The sequence below is a fragment of the Leishmania infantum genome, chromosome 32 (assembly GCF_000002875.2).
Source record: "Leishmania infantum JPCM5 genome chromosome 32".
NCBI classification, from domain to species: Eukaryota; Euglenozoa; class Kinetoplastea; order Trypanosomatida; family Trypanosomatidae; genus Leishmania; species Leishmania infantum.
Window position 1 is genome coordinate 1,366,148 of NC_009416.2, and position 17,719 is coordinate 1,383,866.

The 17,719-nt window shown below is 61.4% G+C and overlaps 3 protein-coding genes across 3 annotated transcripts; all 3 read left to right on the top strand.

The window, feature by feature from the left end:
- Positions 1–2,083: 2,083 nt before the first annotated feature.
- Positions 2,084–3,898, top strand: LINJ_32_3600 (conserved hypothetical protein; the record flags this gene model as incomplete). Its single annotated transcript, XM_001467996.1, has 1 exon — positions 2,084–3,898. The coding sequence occupies one exon, from the start codon at positions 2,084–2,086 to the stop codon at positions 3,896–3,898; it is 1,815 nt and encodes a 604-aa protein (XP_001468033.1).
- Positions 3,899–5,118: 1,220 nt separating this feature from the next.
- Positions 5,119–13,473, top strand: LINJ_32_3610 (conserved hypothetical protein; the record flags this gene model as incomplete). Its single annotated transcript, XM_001467997.1, has 1 exon — positions 5,119–13,473. One exon carries the CDS (start codon positions 5,119–5,121, stop codon positions 13,471–13,473), a length of 8,355 nt encoding a protein of 2,784 aa, XP_001468034.1.
- Positions 13,474–15,597: 2,124 nt separating this feature from the next.
- LINJ_32_3620 (conserved hypothetical protein) lies at positions 15,598–16,803 on the top strand (the record flags this gene model as incomplete). The annotated part of the gene is made up of 1 exon (XM_001467998.1): positions 15,598–16,803. The coding sequence occupies one exon, from the start codon at positions 15,598–15,600 to the stop codon at positions 16,801–16,803; it is 1,206 nt and encodes a 401-aa protein (XP_001468035.1).
- Between the last annotated feature and the right edge of the window lie 916 nt (positions 16,804–17,719).

Consider the following 17,719-nt stretch of genomic DNA (forward strand, 5'->3'; position numbering starts at 1 on the left):
GCTGCTTAGTTTGTGTCTCCTCGCCGCTGTTCTCCTCTTGCTGCCCGTGTTGTTGACGATGCGGTTCATTATCGCTCTGGGATGCGTTGTCTAGCTAAGTGCCACCTTTTAACCAGCAATGAAGAAAGACCCTACGCAGGGCGGCCGTGCCTCCCTTTCTCCTCCTCTCTCGCGTCGCCCTCTGTGCGCGTGCGCGTCTCTGTGTCACGCTGTCTCTCTTCTCTTCTCTCTTCCTTTTTTTTTCCTTCCTCTAAAGAATCCAGAGAAGGAAAACCAACCAAAAAGCAACACACACAAAGAGCAGCAGCGCACACGACGGCAGCTGCGGAGTCGTCATACTGCCAGTTTCTATTTCCCTGCCTAGCCAGCCATTCACAAGCGGAATGACGCTGGCTATCAAGCAGCATCCACCCCTCCCTCTCACCACCCTTCGAGTGACGACGGAGTCGAGCAAGAAGGAGTTTTTGCGCTGAAGCGTAGCCTTTTCTTGTCTTTGCCACGCGCGCGCCTCGCGCTCCCGATCATGTACGCCTTTTCATGTGCGACGGTAACGCGGAACTTTTCTGCCTCGCAAGAGTTCTTCTCACTACTGTACTTATGGAGTGTCGTTCCCGGGGTATGAGCAAGCGGAGCGTGGGTGAGACCGGTGGCGAGTGGGGTGGAAGAGGGGCTGACCGCATCATTGACCTCGAAGCGACGTCTGCAGCCCTGCTGTCGTCCCTCGCGCACGAAGACACACAAGAAGAGACACACGCGTGTGCTTCCGCGGCTGCTTCATTTGCGTACGAAATCGAATCGCATATTCTCGTGCCTTGCTCAAGCTCTCCTCACTCGCTGCTCTTTTCCGTGTGCCCCAACACCTCCTGCTTTCCTTTCTCACGTGCATTGGCACCGTTGCTGTTCGAGTCATTCGTGCACCTGACACACACACACACACACACACACGCACAGGCAGACCGACAGACAGGTACGTGATCGCTACTGCCTCTTCAACTTCCTCTGCGACGAGATCTCCCTCGCGGGGCTTGTGCTGGGCTGTGCTGCACGAGGAGATGTGCTACCCATTTTTTCCCCTTCTGCCTCACCGCCAAGCCTTGTGCTTTCCAGCGTCGTCTCGCCGCTGCCGCTCTCTCGTTGACTGAAGCTGTTTTGACTTGCTTACGCTTCCTTACATGGAGGCGCGAGCACGCATACGCATAGACGCCTGTATGAGCGCATACGGCGGTGGTGGCTTGCCTTGCAGAGTGAATACAGACGTCCGCCAACAGTCCTCTGCCCCTGCGACCTCCTCTGCTTCAACCCCTTTTTTTTCGTTGAATGATTCTTCGGTCCACCCCCTTCTCCTCCCAGACGGCGAGAGCCGGCGCGAAGCACCGGTGTATATCGAGTGCAGGTGCTTACTTTCGTTGTGCTGATACACCACGCAATGCGCTTCGCCCTCCATTATCATCGACACTCTTCTTTCTTCATGTTGTCCACTCGTATTCCTGCCTTGACCCTTCTTTCCATCACTGCCAGTGTCTTCGAGCTAGCCCCACCACATCCAAGCCCCGCTCCAATCTCCGCCAGGTGAGGTAGGAAAGCCAGCAGGATGGGTGGCTTAGCACGCTCATGCGCACCAAGCAAAGGCACACACACACACACACACACACAGACTCCTACGGACCACCTGGAGTGACACAGATCGGTCTGAGCGGCGCAACTGCACGCGCTCTCCGTATGAGATTTATCTGGCCCCACGCATTGCTGCCGGTGACAAGCTCCCTTCCCTCTTCTCTCCTCACCTTCCTTCTCTCTTCTCCTGGCCTCGTCTCTCTCTCATGCTGGCGAAGGAAGGTATGCGTTGGCGCCCACAGCAGTAAGCCACCCTTACATTGCAAGCTTCTCTGCTTATCGTGTTTCGCTCTCGAGCGCTTTTCGGTGGCATCTTGCCATCTTCTTCACAAGCGCTTCCTCTCCGGTTGCTGCACACACCTCTTGACCACGTCGTTCGCCCGCCTGCTTATTCGAGCAGATCAACCGCCTGCTTGCTTTCTTTTTTCTTTTTTTTTGTTACGTTTTTGTACTCCCGCCGCCATTCTCCATGGCATTTTCGCTACGCTCGCGCGCGGCGGCAGCGGTGCTGCCGCTGATTCTCACCATACTCGTCGGCTGCGTCCAGTGCTCCGGTTCCGCGACGGTGGGGGCGCACAACGACCGCTTGCCGCAGCCCAGCTGGAGCCGCACCTGCACCTCCCCGTACGAGGTGTGCTCCACCATCGAGGTGTACCAGTACTGGGAGGAGAAGAAGAATCGCTTGAGTTTCACTGTGGATGCAATGATGAAAGACCCGAACGCGAAAAACGTGCTCACCGTGTGGATGGTGGTGGATGACGCCGACGTCAACATGGCGAAGGACATCTTCCGTGAAGGCATTAACGTCGTCATTGTGCACCCGCGCGGCTCAAAGCAAACACAATCGTTTATGACGTGCGCGAATACCTCGAACCCCTACAACAGGCAGTGCTGGATGTCTGAGGCATGCGCGGCCGAGCTGGCGGCGGCAGCGAGCAGCACGAGCAACCCCCTTAACATGTCGCACTACTCGGCGAAACAGGCAGCGCACGATCTCGACTGGGCACTGCGCACCCTCGGCGATGGCCGACCCAATGTGGTGCTGGGCCAGGGCCTGAGCAGCATGTTGGTTCTTCGTCTCCTTCAGTATCACCAAGACACCAAGGCAGCAGTGATACTGTTAGACTACGTGCACCCGCTCATGTTCGACGTGTACAACTACTTTGGCGGCGGCAGCATGGTCACTGCCCTGCAGCACCTCCTTGCCATGTGTGATGACCAGGCAGCGTGTGTCGGACGACTGGGCGCAGCGGAGGGGTCGTGGAACCGTCTGATGACGGTCATACATATGGCGAAAGAGGGAAAGCTCTCGTGCGCATCGCGGCTAAAGTGGGCACCCCGCAGAGGCGGCAACGCCGCCTTTGCCGATGAGCTGCGCGGGGTGCTGGCCCTCATGCTGCGGTACCCTGTCTACCCCTTCCTCGCCAGCAACGCCGCTCTGTTGAACTTGATCCCGTCGCTGCTTTACAGGGTTCAGCGCTGCAACAAAAAGGACGTTGCAGCGCTCAACAAGCTCTACGACTACTTGAGCGCCGCAAAGAACTACGAATGCCCTGAAAGCGTCGCCCTGCATATGCACTGGCTCGTAAACGAATTCCTCCAGGCGGCGCCGCCGGCCAACATCCACTCGTTTCGCAGCAGCGCGGCGGCGAAGCATCTGATCCTGCCTTCCTTCCATGCCATGTCGGCGTTTCACAGCGCCGCTAAGAAGTTTCCGCGCATCTCACGCAGCGCTGAGTCGAAGCAGCTCCCAGCCAATGCCACGCAGCCGATCCTTCTGCTCAACGCCGACACCGACGCGCTGCTGCCCGGAGGTGCAGCCAGCCAGGTCGCCCTTGCCTTCCGCCAACTTGGAGACTCGGTGCAGCTGCGTCAGCTTCGAGGTATCATGAACCGTCCTTCCGCTGTGCTCACGCCGTGTTTGGTGAACAATCTGAAGATGTTCAGGGATCATGGCGTGTGGGCGGATGAGGATCAGTGCACGCTTGACGTCGCCCACAAGATCGACTTCATCAACGGTGCCACCGACATCTACTACGGCACCAGCGACGCCTGGGACTTTGACAAGCCAAACTCTGACGAAACAAACGGCGGTCGTGACGACAACGATGACGAGGGTGGCTTTCACTTTAAGTGGCGTTTCATTGCCCGCGCGCTGCTCGCGCTGATACTGCTTGGTGGCATTGGCGCCGTCGGCTACTTTGCCCTCACCTATCTTAAGGCGAACGGCCCCTTTCACTACAGCCGCGTCAGCGACAACTTTTACGAAAACCTGCACCAATAGAGGTGATAATCGAGGACGCCTCGCTCGCTCTGTGTGCGTGTGTGTGTGTGCGGAGGCGTTGTGCGCACCTCTTTTCTCTGTGCCTGTGCTTTTCCTTTTATTTTTGTTTTACAGCCCCTCCCCTCCTGTCTCTGGCTCTCCATTCGTGAGCTTATATTATTACGATGTCTGCGCTGACGTGTCCCTCTCCCCGAACACGACGCCCGCCGGTCCTATGTCCGCGCCTCTGCTTGTGCTTCCCTCATAACCTACTATGCATGAGAGCATTCTCTCTTCTCGATGGCGAACGATCTCAGCAATAAAAAGAGGTCGTGGAACAGCACACGCGCTCATCCCCTCCTCCCTCCCTCCCCTTTTTCCCCTCCCTTCCTGCACGGCTTTTGACCTTTTCGTTCTTTTCGATGCGTGCATGTACAGGCGTACGTGTGGGATAGCGTCAGGCCGGGCCCACTCCTCTTGTGAAGTTCTCTTCCCAGCATTCTGGCATGGCCGCGCTGCCGATCATCTTTTCACGCCTCTCTACGCGCTGTCGCTGCTCTTTACGACTGCCGTCAATGCACGGGAGCGGCCGGCCAGAAGATGCCATCGTTCCTCGCGCACGCACGGCTTACCGTCATCTCGCACCTCCATTTCGTTTCCAGCTGCGAGCTAGATAATGTGAAAGACACATATGCCTTTCCTACCCTCCTCCTCTTCTTCTGACTTACTGTCGCGCGTGCTCGCGTGGCTCTGCTGCTTACTGGCTACTGTGCGCATTGGGCGAGTCGATACACATGCGTTTTGCGCCCTCTGACTTGCACGGGTATCCACGTGCGTGCACGAACACAGCTGTACCGCCCTGCTCCCTCTCTCTCTTGCTACTATTTTTTGTGGTGCGAGGCACTCACAAAAGCTCACGATCATCTGCCGTTCATTGCAGCTTGTTTTTGCTATCCTTTCTTGCGTTCTTTTTTTTCCTCTTCCACTCGCACTCATCCACATCCACACACCGGCACACGTACGTGCTGCATCGAAGGCGAACCGTCACCATTCTCGCACTCCTCACCCCCCCCTCCGGAGGCGTGAACGCTGGTTCCGTTGCTTCTGCTGCGACTGCTGTTGCCATACCTATCTTGATGAGCCACGCGTCTGACAACGGCGAGGGAAAGGCTGTGAAGTCCTCGCAGCCACCGTCGCTGAAGCGGTCGTCACTGCCACCGACACGGCCGGCGGCTGCTCCCATGACACTCGTCCCATCCGTCGCCTCTGTCAGCTCCAACGGTGTTCATGTTGCAACTTCTGGGAGCTCACAAGGTGTGGCTTCGCAGACGGACGCAAAGACGGCGAGCACCACCGCTGGTGCACCCTCAGATGATTCCGATGGGAAGCCTTCAGAGGTTGATGCAGCAGTCGATCACTCAGAGCACAGCGCTGTAGAGGCTTGCTCATTCCACTCCCACGCCGCCCCCGCTTCGCAAGGCCCTTCATCCGTGCAACAGGCATACACCTTTTCTTCTTCCCTGCCATCGCCGCGGAGCCCCACCGCCGCTGCGGCTCGTGCCGCACCCGTCACCGACCAGCCGGCCATGCAAGACATCGGCTCCTCGACAGACGTGTCCGCCAGTGACGTTGCTAAGTGGAAGGAAAACCGCGAGTACAAGATGCTCGAGCGAGGCATGCACAAGATCCTCTCCGCTATCGACAGCACGCTCTCGGCTGACTGGGCCACGCAAGCCTCCCTGCTTGGCCAGCTTCTGGCGTGCTTAAGACAGTATAAAGGCGTGATTGGTGCGGTAGAGCTGCCAGACGGGCTGCACTTCGCGAAGGCGCTTGGCCGAACTCTCAGCCCGCTGAGCGTGGTCGGCGTGCAGCGAAAGGCGCTAGAGGTGGTGCAGTGCTATCTCGAAATCGCGAATCCCGTGTATCCAATGACGAAGGACCTGCCCTTCGTGCTGCCGGGGCTGCTGGAACTGCTGCCGCAGGCGTCCATGCAGGTAAAGGGAGACATACTCAAGCTCCTTGACCGTGGCGTTGTGCGGCGTCTGCCCGGATCAGCACTGCGCGCGTGCGTGCAGGGGTTACTGACGGCTCTTCTCAGCTGCTTGGAGGAGTCGGAGACGAGCTCCATATACCGAGGTGCCATGGGGCTGCTTGAATATGTGCAGGCAGCCCTCGCTCGCGACGCACCTGCCCCGTCCTTGCCCTCCTCGAGCCAACGAGGCGAGTGGGCGGAGCTGCGGGGTGGTCAGGTGCTAGCAGCGCACATGTGGGTGCTGATCCGTGACGCCTCAGCGCTGCGTTCTCCTGCTCTCAACGTCATGAAGGTCTTCATAGCACAGAGCGGTGGCCTGGCATCCGGCTCTGCGGCCGGCCCCGCTGAAGGGGCTGCAGAAGATGCGGCGGCGGCGGCGTCGACTGCATCGACTCCAACCTCTGCACTGCCGGACTGGGTTGGTGGGGATGCCGCGACGATGGCGTCGGCTCTACTCAACTGCCTGCAGGACACGCAGGAAAAGACCCATCGCTTGGCCCTTGACGTTCTCGTTACGGTGTGCCCACTGACATCGGTGGACTGTGACTCCGCGAATTTCACACACACTCCCCTGGCAGCGTTCTTCGACGGCAACACGAACAAGCACACGAGTGCCTCTGTGGGCGTTTCACCGCAGCCGTGCTGCGGCAATGGCGCTATTATTCCTTTTGAGGTGAAGTCCCTCCTCGTGGCGGCGGCTGTGCAGCTGCTTGGCACGCGGTATGGAACGCCGAGTGTAGCGCGGCGCATTTTTCAGTGGCTCACCGTCAACCCTGGCGTCGGCGGCAGCGTCAACGAGAGGCCGGGCATGGACGACGACGACTCGTCCGACGCCGATGGTGGCGAGCACCACCGCGACGCCCTCAACAGCCGTGCCTCTTCCTCGTGCGTGGCATACGTGCAGGACATCACCTCTTGCGTTGTGTCACGGGGGTTCGACATGGTTGTCGAGCACTGGTGGACTCGCTGGGTCGGAAAGGTGGGTGATGACACGCCTGCGGAGCAGGCGCCGCCGTACGTGTCAGCCGCGCTCTCTGCTCTGGAACACAGTGCTGCCCAGGCGATCAGAACGGCGACCGCGCCGCGGCTGGCGAGTGCGTCGTCGGTTGCGGCTGCGTTGGGTGCCCGCGAGGCAAGCAGCAACTTCATAGCATTGCCGGATGTACCGGTAGGCATATCCGTGCCTTTGGTGTGGGTGCGAGCGCTCCTGGTGCTCTTCCGCTATCGCAGCCGCTCCACACAGGGAGGTGATGGAGCGCTGCTGATGAGTCCAGTCGCAGGGGACGCTGCGACATATGAGGGCGCCGAGGTGCCCATTGAGACAGGCTGCGGACCGTTCCTCATGCACGTGGCGCCTCTTCTCCTTCCTTCGCTGAGCCGCCTTATCGCTGGGGTGTCCTCTTTTGTCGGTGGTTCGTCGGGCGGCGTCTTGGCGGGCGCTGCGGCGGAGATGTGGACAGCAGAGCTTCACGAACTCTTGCGTGTGCTGCCGTGGGGCTTGCTTGTCGAGCTTGACACGTGCGCTGTGCAGCATGTCGAGGAGCTGCTGCGGCCTGTGCTACACCCCCTTTGTGCGTCAGGTGTAGAGGAAAGCGACGAGGCCGCTGCCCCTGCAGCACCTTCCGTGTCTGCGCACCTACAGGCAGTCGCGGCTACTCGAGCACAGAAGCGCATCGCTGCCCAGACAAACAACCTGTGCACGACGGCCAAGGCGTTGGAATCCGTCTTGGTGGACGCGGCTGCCGAGCAGCCGTCACCGGCGCAGGAGTACGTGCGGGCGTCGCTACGGTGGTCGGCGAAGGTCGCGCAGCTTCTGAGTGAGGTGCTGAAAGCTCTGGAGGCGGAGATGCGCGCTGCTGGCGGCGCGACAGGTGGTGCGACGACGTCGAATGAGTCTCTAGTGTGCCAAAGCCCAATGGTTCAGCTGCTGCTGTCCACTGCTAACGGGCTGCTCCGCTTGCTTGCGCAGCGCATGCAGCTGATGGAGTCGATGCTGGACAGCGTCCTTGCCGCGGCGAGCGCGACCGGGACGCCGTCGGTGGTGAACGTTGACTTTTTTTCCGCCTTTGTGAGCGCTGTGGACGCGTGCTTGCTTCGACACATCCGCAGCGCGACTGCCAACGTGACGGTGGCCGCTCTTCACACACCCGAAAGCGACGCCAGCGGGGGTGGACACGGCACGGCGGATGGTGCAGCTGCCACGGCTGCGCTCTTCTGCTTCCCGGAGCATGCGTCAGACCTGCAGGAGCTGTTGGCTCGCATGCACCGCATCACGCTGCGCTTCACGTCCTTTCTGGCCCAGCTGCACCTCCGCTGCCAGCAGCAGGCGGCCTTTGGTGTCCTGTTAGACTCCTCGCCGGAAAACAGCGCCGGGTCGCGAGAGCGTGACTTTGCAGAGCAGACCACAGTCTGGCTTGAGTCGCTGTGCGATGGCGCCGCCGTGGCTGCTGCCGCGGGCGCTCATCTCTTCTTCTCTCGCGCGGTACGGCTGCTTCTGGACGCACTGCTGCGTGCACGTGGGTGTTTGCTGCCCGCGGTGGTCTACAGCACGCTGGAGCTGGTCTGCCCGACCGCGGGTGGCATCGCTGAAGGCGTAGCGTTCACCAACGCCTACCTGCTCGCGCCGGTCGTCCGCTCCCTATGGGAAGGCTGCGCCGGCGGCGGAGACGAGGCGAGCGGCGCGGTGGACATGTGCAGGACGTCGCTGCTGGCGCTCATCGCTGTTTCGCCGGCGTGCTCGCGGTGCTTCGACACGTTCCTGCTCGAGACGCCGGCAGACGCCGCCGTGCCCCGCCTCGTCGGCCTGCAACGGGAGCTCGCGGCGCTGCGTGCCCGGCAACGCCGCGGGCAAAGCCGATCCGGCTCCACTCCGCTGCTGGAAACACTAACTGAGCTTCAGGATCCCGGGGTGCTGTTTCTCGGTCTCTTGACAACCCTTGAATGTCTCTTGTGCGTCCCTAGCGGCATTCTTGCGCACGGTGGCGTGATCGCAGAGCCGACTCGCCAGCTGGCACGTGCGTACGTCAGCCATGCCATTGTGCGCGATCCGTTGAGCATTTTGCTGCCTCTGCACTTCTCGTTCCTGTGCCCGCTGGTGACGGAGTCGGCGTGTAACAGTTCCACGAGTGGCGAGTCGAAGCGAAGAGGTAGGATGGTGGACGCAGCCACCGCCGCTTCATCCCCGCCGCACAGCACCGGCAGCCCGACTCTGTCCACGGTGCCGCTGACGGTGCTGCTGCCCTCCGTCACGGCAGCACCGACCGCAGAGATGACAGGCTCTGTACCTCTAGCGAGAACGAAGTGGTTCAAGGACGTCAGCGGCGCTATCACGGTCGGCCACGGCGGCGTGGCGCCGCGTGGGTATCGCTGCGTAGAGGCAGCAGCGCTGGTGCGCTACTTGCTTGCTCTCCTGCAGCTACCCACCGCGGTGGAGTGGGTGCGACAGTCGATGAATACACCCACCCCAAACTCACTGCGTGTGCTGCTGCGCGCGCTGGAGGACCAGTCGTTTGTGCCGTCCAATGAAGTCGAGGCGACATCTCCGTCGTTGTTACCATCGTCGTCAGCGACGGCGCTGGAGTGCGGAGGGGCGACAGACACTCTTTTTTCCGCCACAGCGCTGCTGCTGCTGAGCCTCGCTCGTCACGCGCTCCTTTCAGTGCATGCTGCGCACATGCGCCGGCAAGACTCGCTGCGCCGCCGACCGTATCTACACTCTCCAGGCGCAAGCCGCTCGTCAAGGTCGTGGTTGCCAAGGGAGGAGTCGGCAGCCACACTGCAGTGGCGCTGCTCTACGTTGCTTGACGCTGTGACGTGCTTGAACCGGCTCTTGGAGGTGAGTCAAACCGGCCCGCGTATGCAGCCGCACCGTACCGCGGTGAACACGTGGCAATTCACCGCGGCTCAACTTCTGCCACTGCTTCGGCTAGCCGTGCAGGCGGATCTGCACGCTGTGCAAGCTGTCCTACTCGACCACATACGCGGCGTCGTGTTCTACCTCGACGACGTGGGCGGCGTGCCGGCTCGGCACAAGTCGCTATCACACCAGGCTGATGCGGTCGACGACACTGTCGCATCGCGGCACTGGCTACCGCATGCGTTCCGGCAGTCCGGACTTGCCGCACACAAGGCCAGTCTGTGCTCCACCGACCCAGCTGCACAGAAGGGTCACAGCACACAAGCGGCTGCGGAGGCGGCAGCGCCCGCGTCTTCCGCGTCAGCTGATGCCGCCCCTGCCTTCAGCCTGCTCCCCAGCAGCAGCGGCACCGCAGTTCTTGACGACCTCCAACGAGCGCCGCCCGCCATTCTGTCGAACAAGTCGCTGTACGCCATCATGGGCGAAGTTGTGGAGCGGGTGCTGAGTCATTGCGGTGCAGCCGCAAGCCCCGCCAGCGAGGTCGACGCTACTCACGCCGACGCCGACGCCGCCGCCGCCTCGCGGTCTCGACGGGAGGAGGAAGACACGTTGGCGTTGTGGCTGCACTTCTACAGCGACATCATGCCATACCTCTATCGCGACCTCGTGCCATCTGCGGAGATGGCGGTCGACGTACTTCTCTGTGCGCTTGAGTTGTCGCCCGGCGCCCGCGCTGGGGACGATGCGACGCTACCTGTGCACTCTTTTAGCAGCAGCGCATCTGCGCAGGCTATCTGCTATGCGACGCTCATCGACGTTGCGCAGTTTCTGTGCAACCTGGCGCGCGTCGCCGATGACGAGAATTACGTGTTGGCCATGCGGAAAAAGGAGTCGATGAGCTGGATCGCGAGCACGTTCACGCAGGAGGATCCCGTTGCACAGGCAAAGAGGGCAACGCTGTGGGACCGCTCCCCGGTGCTCTCCCCGATACGTGGTGCGCTGCCCCGACTCGTCACTGCGGCGACCCGCTGCATGCGTGCCTGTGACGCCGCCGCCTCCGAAGCTGGCAAGATAAATCAGTCTGCTGTGTATGCTATGTGGGCTGCTGACACAGACACAGACGAGGCGCTTGGCTGGGGAGCGGCGACGGCGGCTACAGCAGAGCTGTTGCCGTCGACTGGGCCGGAGACACACCTGCGTGAGCAAGCCAGGCGCTTGCTCTGCTTGCTGAACCACGCTGCTGGCCCCGAGTTTCTGACGGCTTTTCTGCACGACTGGTGTGCCCAGTATGCCTTGAGTTCCACGTGGTGGCTGTTCGAGGACAAGCAGCAGCGAGAACGTCGCGTGAGCCTTGAAGCGGCGCGGCACATCGAAACGGAGTGCGCATCCGATGTGGTGGCGCCAAGGAAGGGCGGCGGCGACACGGGTGTTATCGCGAGCGGCGAGGACGAGTGGGTGGCTGCGTGGAGAATGAAGCGCGAAGCGCAGCAGGCCGCTTGCCTGCTGCTGGCGGACATCGGAGTATCTGTCAGTGAAGTGACGGCGGCACTTACGCCGCTGCTGCGAACCGCCATTAAGGAGGAGCCGCACGCAGAGCCACTTCAGCCTGAGCAAGCTCCTGCTTTCACTGGAAAGGGCGTCAGCGGCGCTGCGGCGTCAGCGCTGGCCCCTCTCGCACCGCGGCCCTCGTCGGCGGCAGAGATGCTGTTTTTCCTGGATCAAGTGGTAGAGGGACACTGCGCAGAGCGGCAGGGCGGGCTTTCGGATAAAGACGCCGAGGCGGTGCTGGCGGTTGTGGCGGATGCCGTCTCGCAGTTTTCACCTGACACGCTTGCCTTCTGCTGCCTATTCCACTTGCTGTACTGTGTAGTGGCGTACGCGAAGGACGAAGGGGCCGAAGGGCTGGGCGGGGCGGAGGTGAGGAAGGCACGCCGCCTCGGAGGGGGAGTCGGAAGACGGCGCCAGCCCAAAGCATTCGGCACCACCACTGCGGCGCCAGCCACTGTTTCTGGCGTGTACCGCAATGGCCATTTCTCATTTGCGCTGTGTCGCTTGTTGGAGGGCTTCCGTGTTCAACCCGTCAGTGCACAGTGCACCAGCTCGCTGCTCTCCCTGCAGCTCCTCTGCCAGACACTGCGTTCGGTTCTGCCATCGTCGCTCGCCATGGTCGACAACGCTGGCCGCGTGGTGGATGCGGCCACGCATGTGCTGCAGCGAGCCCTCCTCCCCGTGTTGCGCCACGGCATCGCCTCCGCCTCGGAGGCGGAGATTGTGCTCTGTGCGCCGCTGGTGTGCGCGTCCCTGCGTGTCTTGCGCGCACTTGTTGCCGGCTTCGCGCCAGATCTCACGTTCGAGCGTCGCGCACAGCGCGACACGGTCTCGCTGCTGTTCTCCGAGCACTTCTTCCGCTACAGTCGCAGCTCTCTGCACGAGTGGGCGCTGCTGCTCCGTCAGTGGGGGAGCCTAGATCAGGGTATCCACAGCCTCATATGTGAGCGCATGGTGCCGTCGCCAGGGCGGCTGTCGGCGATGATGATGTCGCGCGAGACGGAGGCACTGCTGTGGGAGCGGTCACTACGGACGTTGGGTTTCTACACGTACGCCATGCACATCAGCGAGCCACCACCGGCCATGGTTGGCGCTGCGGCAACCACAGGCGGCAGTGTTGGTGCATCGGCTGCCACACCGAGCGTGCCGTTGGCACGCCACGCAGAGTTTGTGCGTCTTCTTCGCGAGCAGCTCACGTACGCCTTTCAGCACTTTTCGTCTTCCGCCATCCCGACCGTCGCCCAGCTGCAACAGAAGGAGGTTTTTCTGCAGCCTGTGCGCGCCGCCCTGTTCGTGTTCCGCGTTGTCCTGCTCTGCAATGTGCGGGAGTCCCTCGTGGCGTCTCTGTGGCCGATTGTTCTGCCCGAGCTGTTCCGTGTTCTTTCCATTCAGCTCACTGAGAAGGGCCCCAACACCGGCAAAGGCGCCGGATCGCTGTCTCAGCCGTCCTCTGCCGACGTTGGTGTGCTGCGCGAGATCGCGGCAACGCAGATGGAGGCGCTGAAGGTATTGGATATGGATTACACGTTGTACCCCGCACACGCATTCGCTTTCCGCTGGCTGTTCACGGACGACACGGCGCTGGAGAGCCTCGCAGCAATGCAGGCGAGAGGGACTGCAGGGCTGCAGGGCGGCTTGCCGTGCTCGAACGTTGCCACCCGCCAACCGGCGGTGAGCCATCTGGAGGTGCTGCGCCTCCTGCAGACATCGCCGCAGACCGTGGCGGAGCACCTCGACGCCGCCACCGTCGTGAACGCCGTGCACGAGCCCCGCGTATCAGCCGCTGCATCACACCGCGACTTCTGCTTGGCTGCCCCCCTATCCTCTATCCCTCGCACATGGCCCACGCTCCCGCGCCCGTCTGCTGCGGACACAGGACTGCGACGCCCCTTGTACAACATCCCATCCATACATTATCAGCGCCTTGATGGCGTTTACCGCGCCGCTCAGGCGTTCACGTTGCTTCTGCAGAGACTAAACATGCATACTCCACACACATCGGAGGCGGCGCGATCGGGGCAGCAAAACGCGGCGACTCTCGCGAGCTTGTGCGTCGCCGTGAGTGCGGCCGTTGGCACGCACAACGAAGTGGACATGGCGTACATTTACGACTTGCTGGAAGCCGATATGACCAGCACTGATCCAGACACGATGCTGTAGAGCTTGGCCATAGAACTCTTGGTCATGCTTTAGGTGTTGGCCTCACAGCATGTGTTGGATCTGCATTGAAGGTGTGTCCCGCGGAGGGGGAGGGGCGGGCGGAAGGTGGGCCCTCCCTTTCTTTTTACTCGCTCGCCACCTGTAGACGACAGTCTGATGCAGCCGCCACTGCTACAAGTAATTCTACTTTCTTTTCTTTTTATTTCTTGGTTGCGCTCATTCACCACTGCCGCGCGTTACGCGAGGACGTGCATGCCCAAGTACGCGTGCCCGCGTTTCAGAGGCGAAGCGGCCTTCTGCCCCCTCCACACACTCCGTGTGTGTGTGTGTGTGTGCGTGTGTGTACTCCTCTGGGATGCCCGTGCTACAAGGAGGAGGATGTAAGAGACAGAGAGAGGCGCACATGTGCCTCACGCTTGGCTTTCGTGCTGTTGATGCCTCCTTTCTGTGGACTGTTGCTGCCACGACCTTGTGCTGGCTCCTCTCCCTTTTTCTCCACAACTCTTGTCGTCTTCGCTCGTTCTTTACGTTGATGTCGTCCAATTATGGGTTGCGCGTCGGCGTGTGCGTGCGCACGAAATGCCCGCTGCACACGGGGGCCCCCTCACCGTTCGCGTGCCGCCGTGCCCCCGCGTGCAATGATGGAGCTCATTTTTTGCCCTCCTCTTACCTTTTGGGTCCCGCCTTAAGTGGCTCCCAACGACACCAAAGTTGGCGTTGGCGAGCGAGTAGGAAAGCGCGCACGCGCTTCATCAGTAGAACGCCAGGGAAGGGACTGCGGCGCGAGATCGGTACGCGTGCCCGAAAAAAAAATCAGACCAGCACAGGGGGCGTGCTGCGACTGCAACAGCTCCGCGCCTCTCTTCCTTTCTCTTTGTTGCACGCAGACACCACCACGAACCAACGTGCACACGAAGTAGGCACACCTACAGGTACGTGGAAGGAGCAGCGGAAGCGAGCGAAGCTACTCGATCCCTGTCTGCATACTTAGTCTCTCTGTCTCGTCCTAAGAGGGGGAGGGGTAGCACAGGAATGAGTAGCGGCAATCGCGAAGGCGGCTGCGGGGGCCTCAGCCGCTCTTCACCCGGCAACTTCACGGAACACCTCCACTCTTCGCAAGGCAACCGCGCCAGCGAGGCAGGCACGGACACCATCATGTCCGGGGGCAATGCTGGCAGCAACGCCGAGGAGCGCGCTGTCGCGTTCGCCACGGCCGATCACGGAGTCGTCAGCCTCAACTTGAATGACCTCTCCAGCGCGCTCGGCGTTCGCAGAGCAGATGTCGTGTCGCAAGGGCTGATGTTTCAGGCCCATTCAGCACCCTCTTCTCGTACTAACCGCTCCCTCCAGGGAAGCGCCCTCCAGACAACGGGAGAAAATCTGCTGAGCTCCTTTCCTGCCACCGGCACCACCGCCGCAGCGGAGACCCCGTTGCCGACCGCAGAGGCTGCTTACAGTCTCCACAACGTTCCCAAGGCTCTTCCGTCGCCGCCGTGGCCAGCGCACTACCGGCGGCGACACAGCACGCTTCGCGGCACCCAGCTAGACCTCGACCCGTTGAGGATGCCCGCCGGAACGATACGACTGTCACCGCCGCCTCAGTCAACATCGCCGTCCCCCTCAATCATCCGTGCGTTCCCGTCGTTACCGCGCCGCGGCACACCGCCACCAGGTCGCGCCAACGCGCTGCGCTGGGCACTAGCTGGCGACAACGGTGCTGCCACAGCCTTTGCCGGCAATGTCCCGTCTTCCATCCGTCGCGCCGGCGCCGGAGCTGCCATGCTCGAACATGAAGCCGCAGAGCGACGTCCGCCAGCGGATGACGAGGAGGAGGTGTCTGCGCACGGCGACGGCGCGCCGCTGCTGAGCGGGATAGCGTCGCTGCAGGAGTGCCGCAGCGGTGCCGCGTCCGCCCCACGCAACACACCAGCCTCTGCCTTTCGCACAAGCGACACGGCAACTTCCCTTCCGCTGTCGCCAACGGACAGAGGAGAGGGGCAGCCGCGTCAGCATGGGGAGCACGAGGCGGTGACGTCGGCGGCCCCCAGCGTTCCCTCACGCCGTGTGCACTTCTCCGACGACGTCATCGAGTCCATTCACGTTGCGCGGCAGGAGGAGGATTACATGCGCCTACTGGTCGTGTACAACCGTCCGTGGTACGCCTACGCGCTCCTTGTCCTCTTCAGTCTCTTCTTCGGGCTGTCGTACGCCAGCGTCATGTACCTGGAAGAGGATCAGTCGGAGCTGAGGGATCGCGCCACGCCGGTGGCGTTTGTGCTCTTCCTTTTTGTAGGGGTGGGGGCCGTCACGCTGACGGCGCACCTCCTGTTGTGCAGGCAGCTAGACAGCGAGGAGGAGCCGAGCTTCATCGAAGACGCGGGCCAGCGGCGGCGGCTACCGAAGCTGTGGTCCTACAGCGTACTTTTTTTTAGCGCATCGGTAGCGGCCATTGCTTTGAGCCACTTCATCAGCTTGACCGTAGCGGTCGTCATGGTGATCTCGCTCGCGTGCCACCTCGTCGCGGAGCTCCACAACCGCGGTGACGGCGGGGATTGTGTGACGCGCCAGGATGCCCTCGGCTGCGCGACGGCTGGCCTTGGCGCGGCTCTGGTGGTGCTCGGCGGTTTATGGCAAGAGATGGCGACCTACCACGCCTCGCTGGGTGAAGCCCTTCTCTCGCTGTTGGGATGGGGGTCGAGCGTGATCGTCTCTGGCGTGTGCTGGGCGTGCTTCACGCGGCAGCTGCGTGAGATGAGCCAGCGTGTGAGCCAGCAGTTCCTGCTCTCAACCTCGCTGGTGATGAGTACAGTGGCGCTTGGCATTGGGACGTACGTGGCAAACGTGGCCCTGACATCTGATGAAGCCAGCAGCGCCGCACTTGCTGGTGTAGCTGCCCAGACCACAGGCGGAGCTGAGGCGGCCAGCGCACTACAGTTGTTGGACCTCGTGCTTCTCCCTTGCCACCGGTTTTTCCCTGATGTGGTGGTGCTGCTCGGTGGGGGCCTCTGTTCCCTCTTGTGCTGGTACGCCTACCACGCCGTGTCCTTCTACGTCGACCACGCTTCCAGCGCCGCGTGCATGGTGCTGGGTGCCGTGCTCTCCGCTGTTCCTCTCATTGTTGCTCGGGTGCTGCGCATCGGGTGGGCAGATGTCACCGCATCAGCATTGCTGCAGGGGTCGTTGGCAGTCATGGTGGTTGGAGTGGTCGCGGTGGAGGCGGGGTCGGCGGTGGTGGTGTGGTCCGGTTTTCGGTATCGTCGCGAGGTGGAGATTCGAATTGTGCTGGAGAAAAGTCGCTTCTCTTTTCCGCGCGCAAACGCCAATGCATAAACTCACGCATTCACGGAAGAGGCACCGACGGAGGAGGGGCGCTGGGCTTGGCCAGTCCTAAGGTGCTATCGCTGTTCTGCCGCCATCTCCCTCTCCTTGTGTTTTGTAGGACCCGCACTAGCCACCTCCAAGCATCAAGCCGGGGCTCGCGTTCCGTGTATCCGCGGTGTGCTTGGTGCTGACAGCGGGTGCATGTGTATGCGCGGGTGCGCGGTCGTGCACCTCCTCGCCCCCCTCTCTTCCATTACATGCTTTGCTTCGCCACTGCTTGCAATCATGAGCGCCTGCGCCGTTCTTACTCGGCGTCTCGTAGACACGCGAGGCGTTCGAGGGAAGCGGAGGGCGAGAGGCGGTACTTCAATCAGCCCACCGGGCTTCCTGTACGCGCCCCCATTTTCCCACCCTTCTCTGCCTCCTTGTAAAGCTGCTGTAACGCACTCTTCTTTCTCTTGTGCCGGCTGTTGTGGAGGCCATGTGTGTGCCAACACCCAACTGCTGCTGCTATATAGGCACATATACGCACATATATATATATATATGCTCAGGTCTAGTTTTTTTTTGTCCGCGTTGCATGATTGCTCGTGAACAGAGAGGGGAGGAGGGGAGCAGACACAACGATCGATAACATGGTGTGTGTCCCAAGCACACATGTGCGTCTATCTCTGAGTGTGTGCGCTGCTGTCCTCTCATGAATGCTGGATGCCGCACAGGCTCTTTCTCTCTGTGTCTATGCCCACCCTCGTTTTTGTGTTTGCTTCACGACTGCTCCGTCTTATCGCTGTGCTGGACTGCTCACTCACACGCGTGCTGTGGTCACTTCCTCCCCCTCGGTCCGGTCTTTCTCTTCGTAGAGCAAGTGCACAGTGCTCTGCTAGCCGCTCTCGCTTTTTTTTTTCTCCGTTGTCCCCTTCCCTTC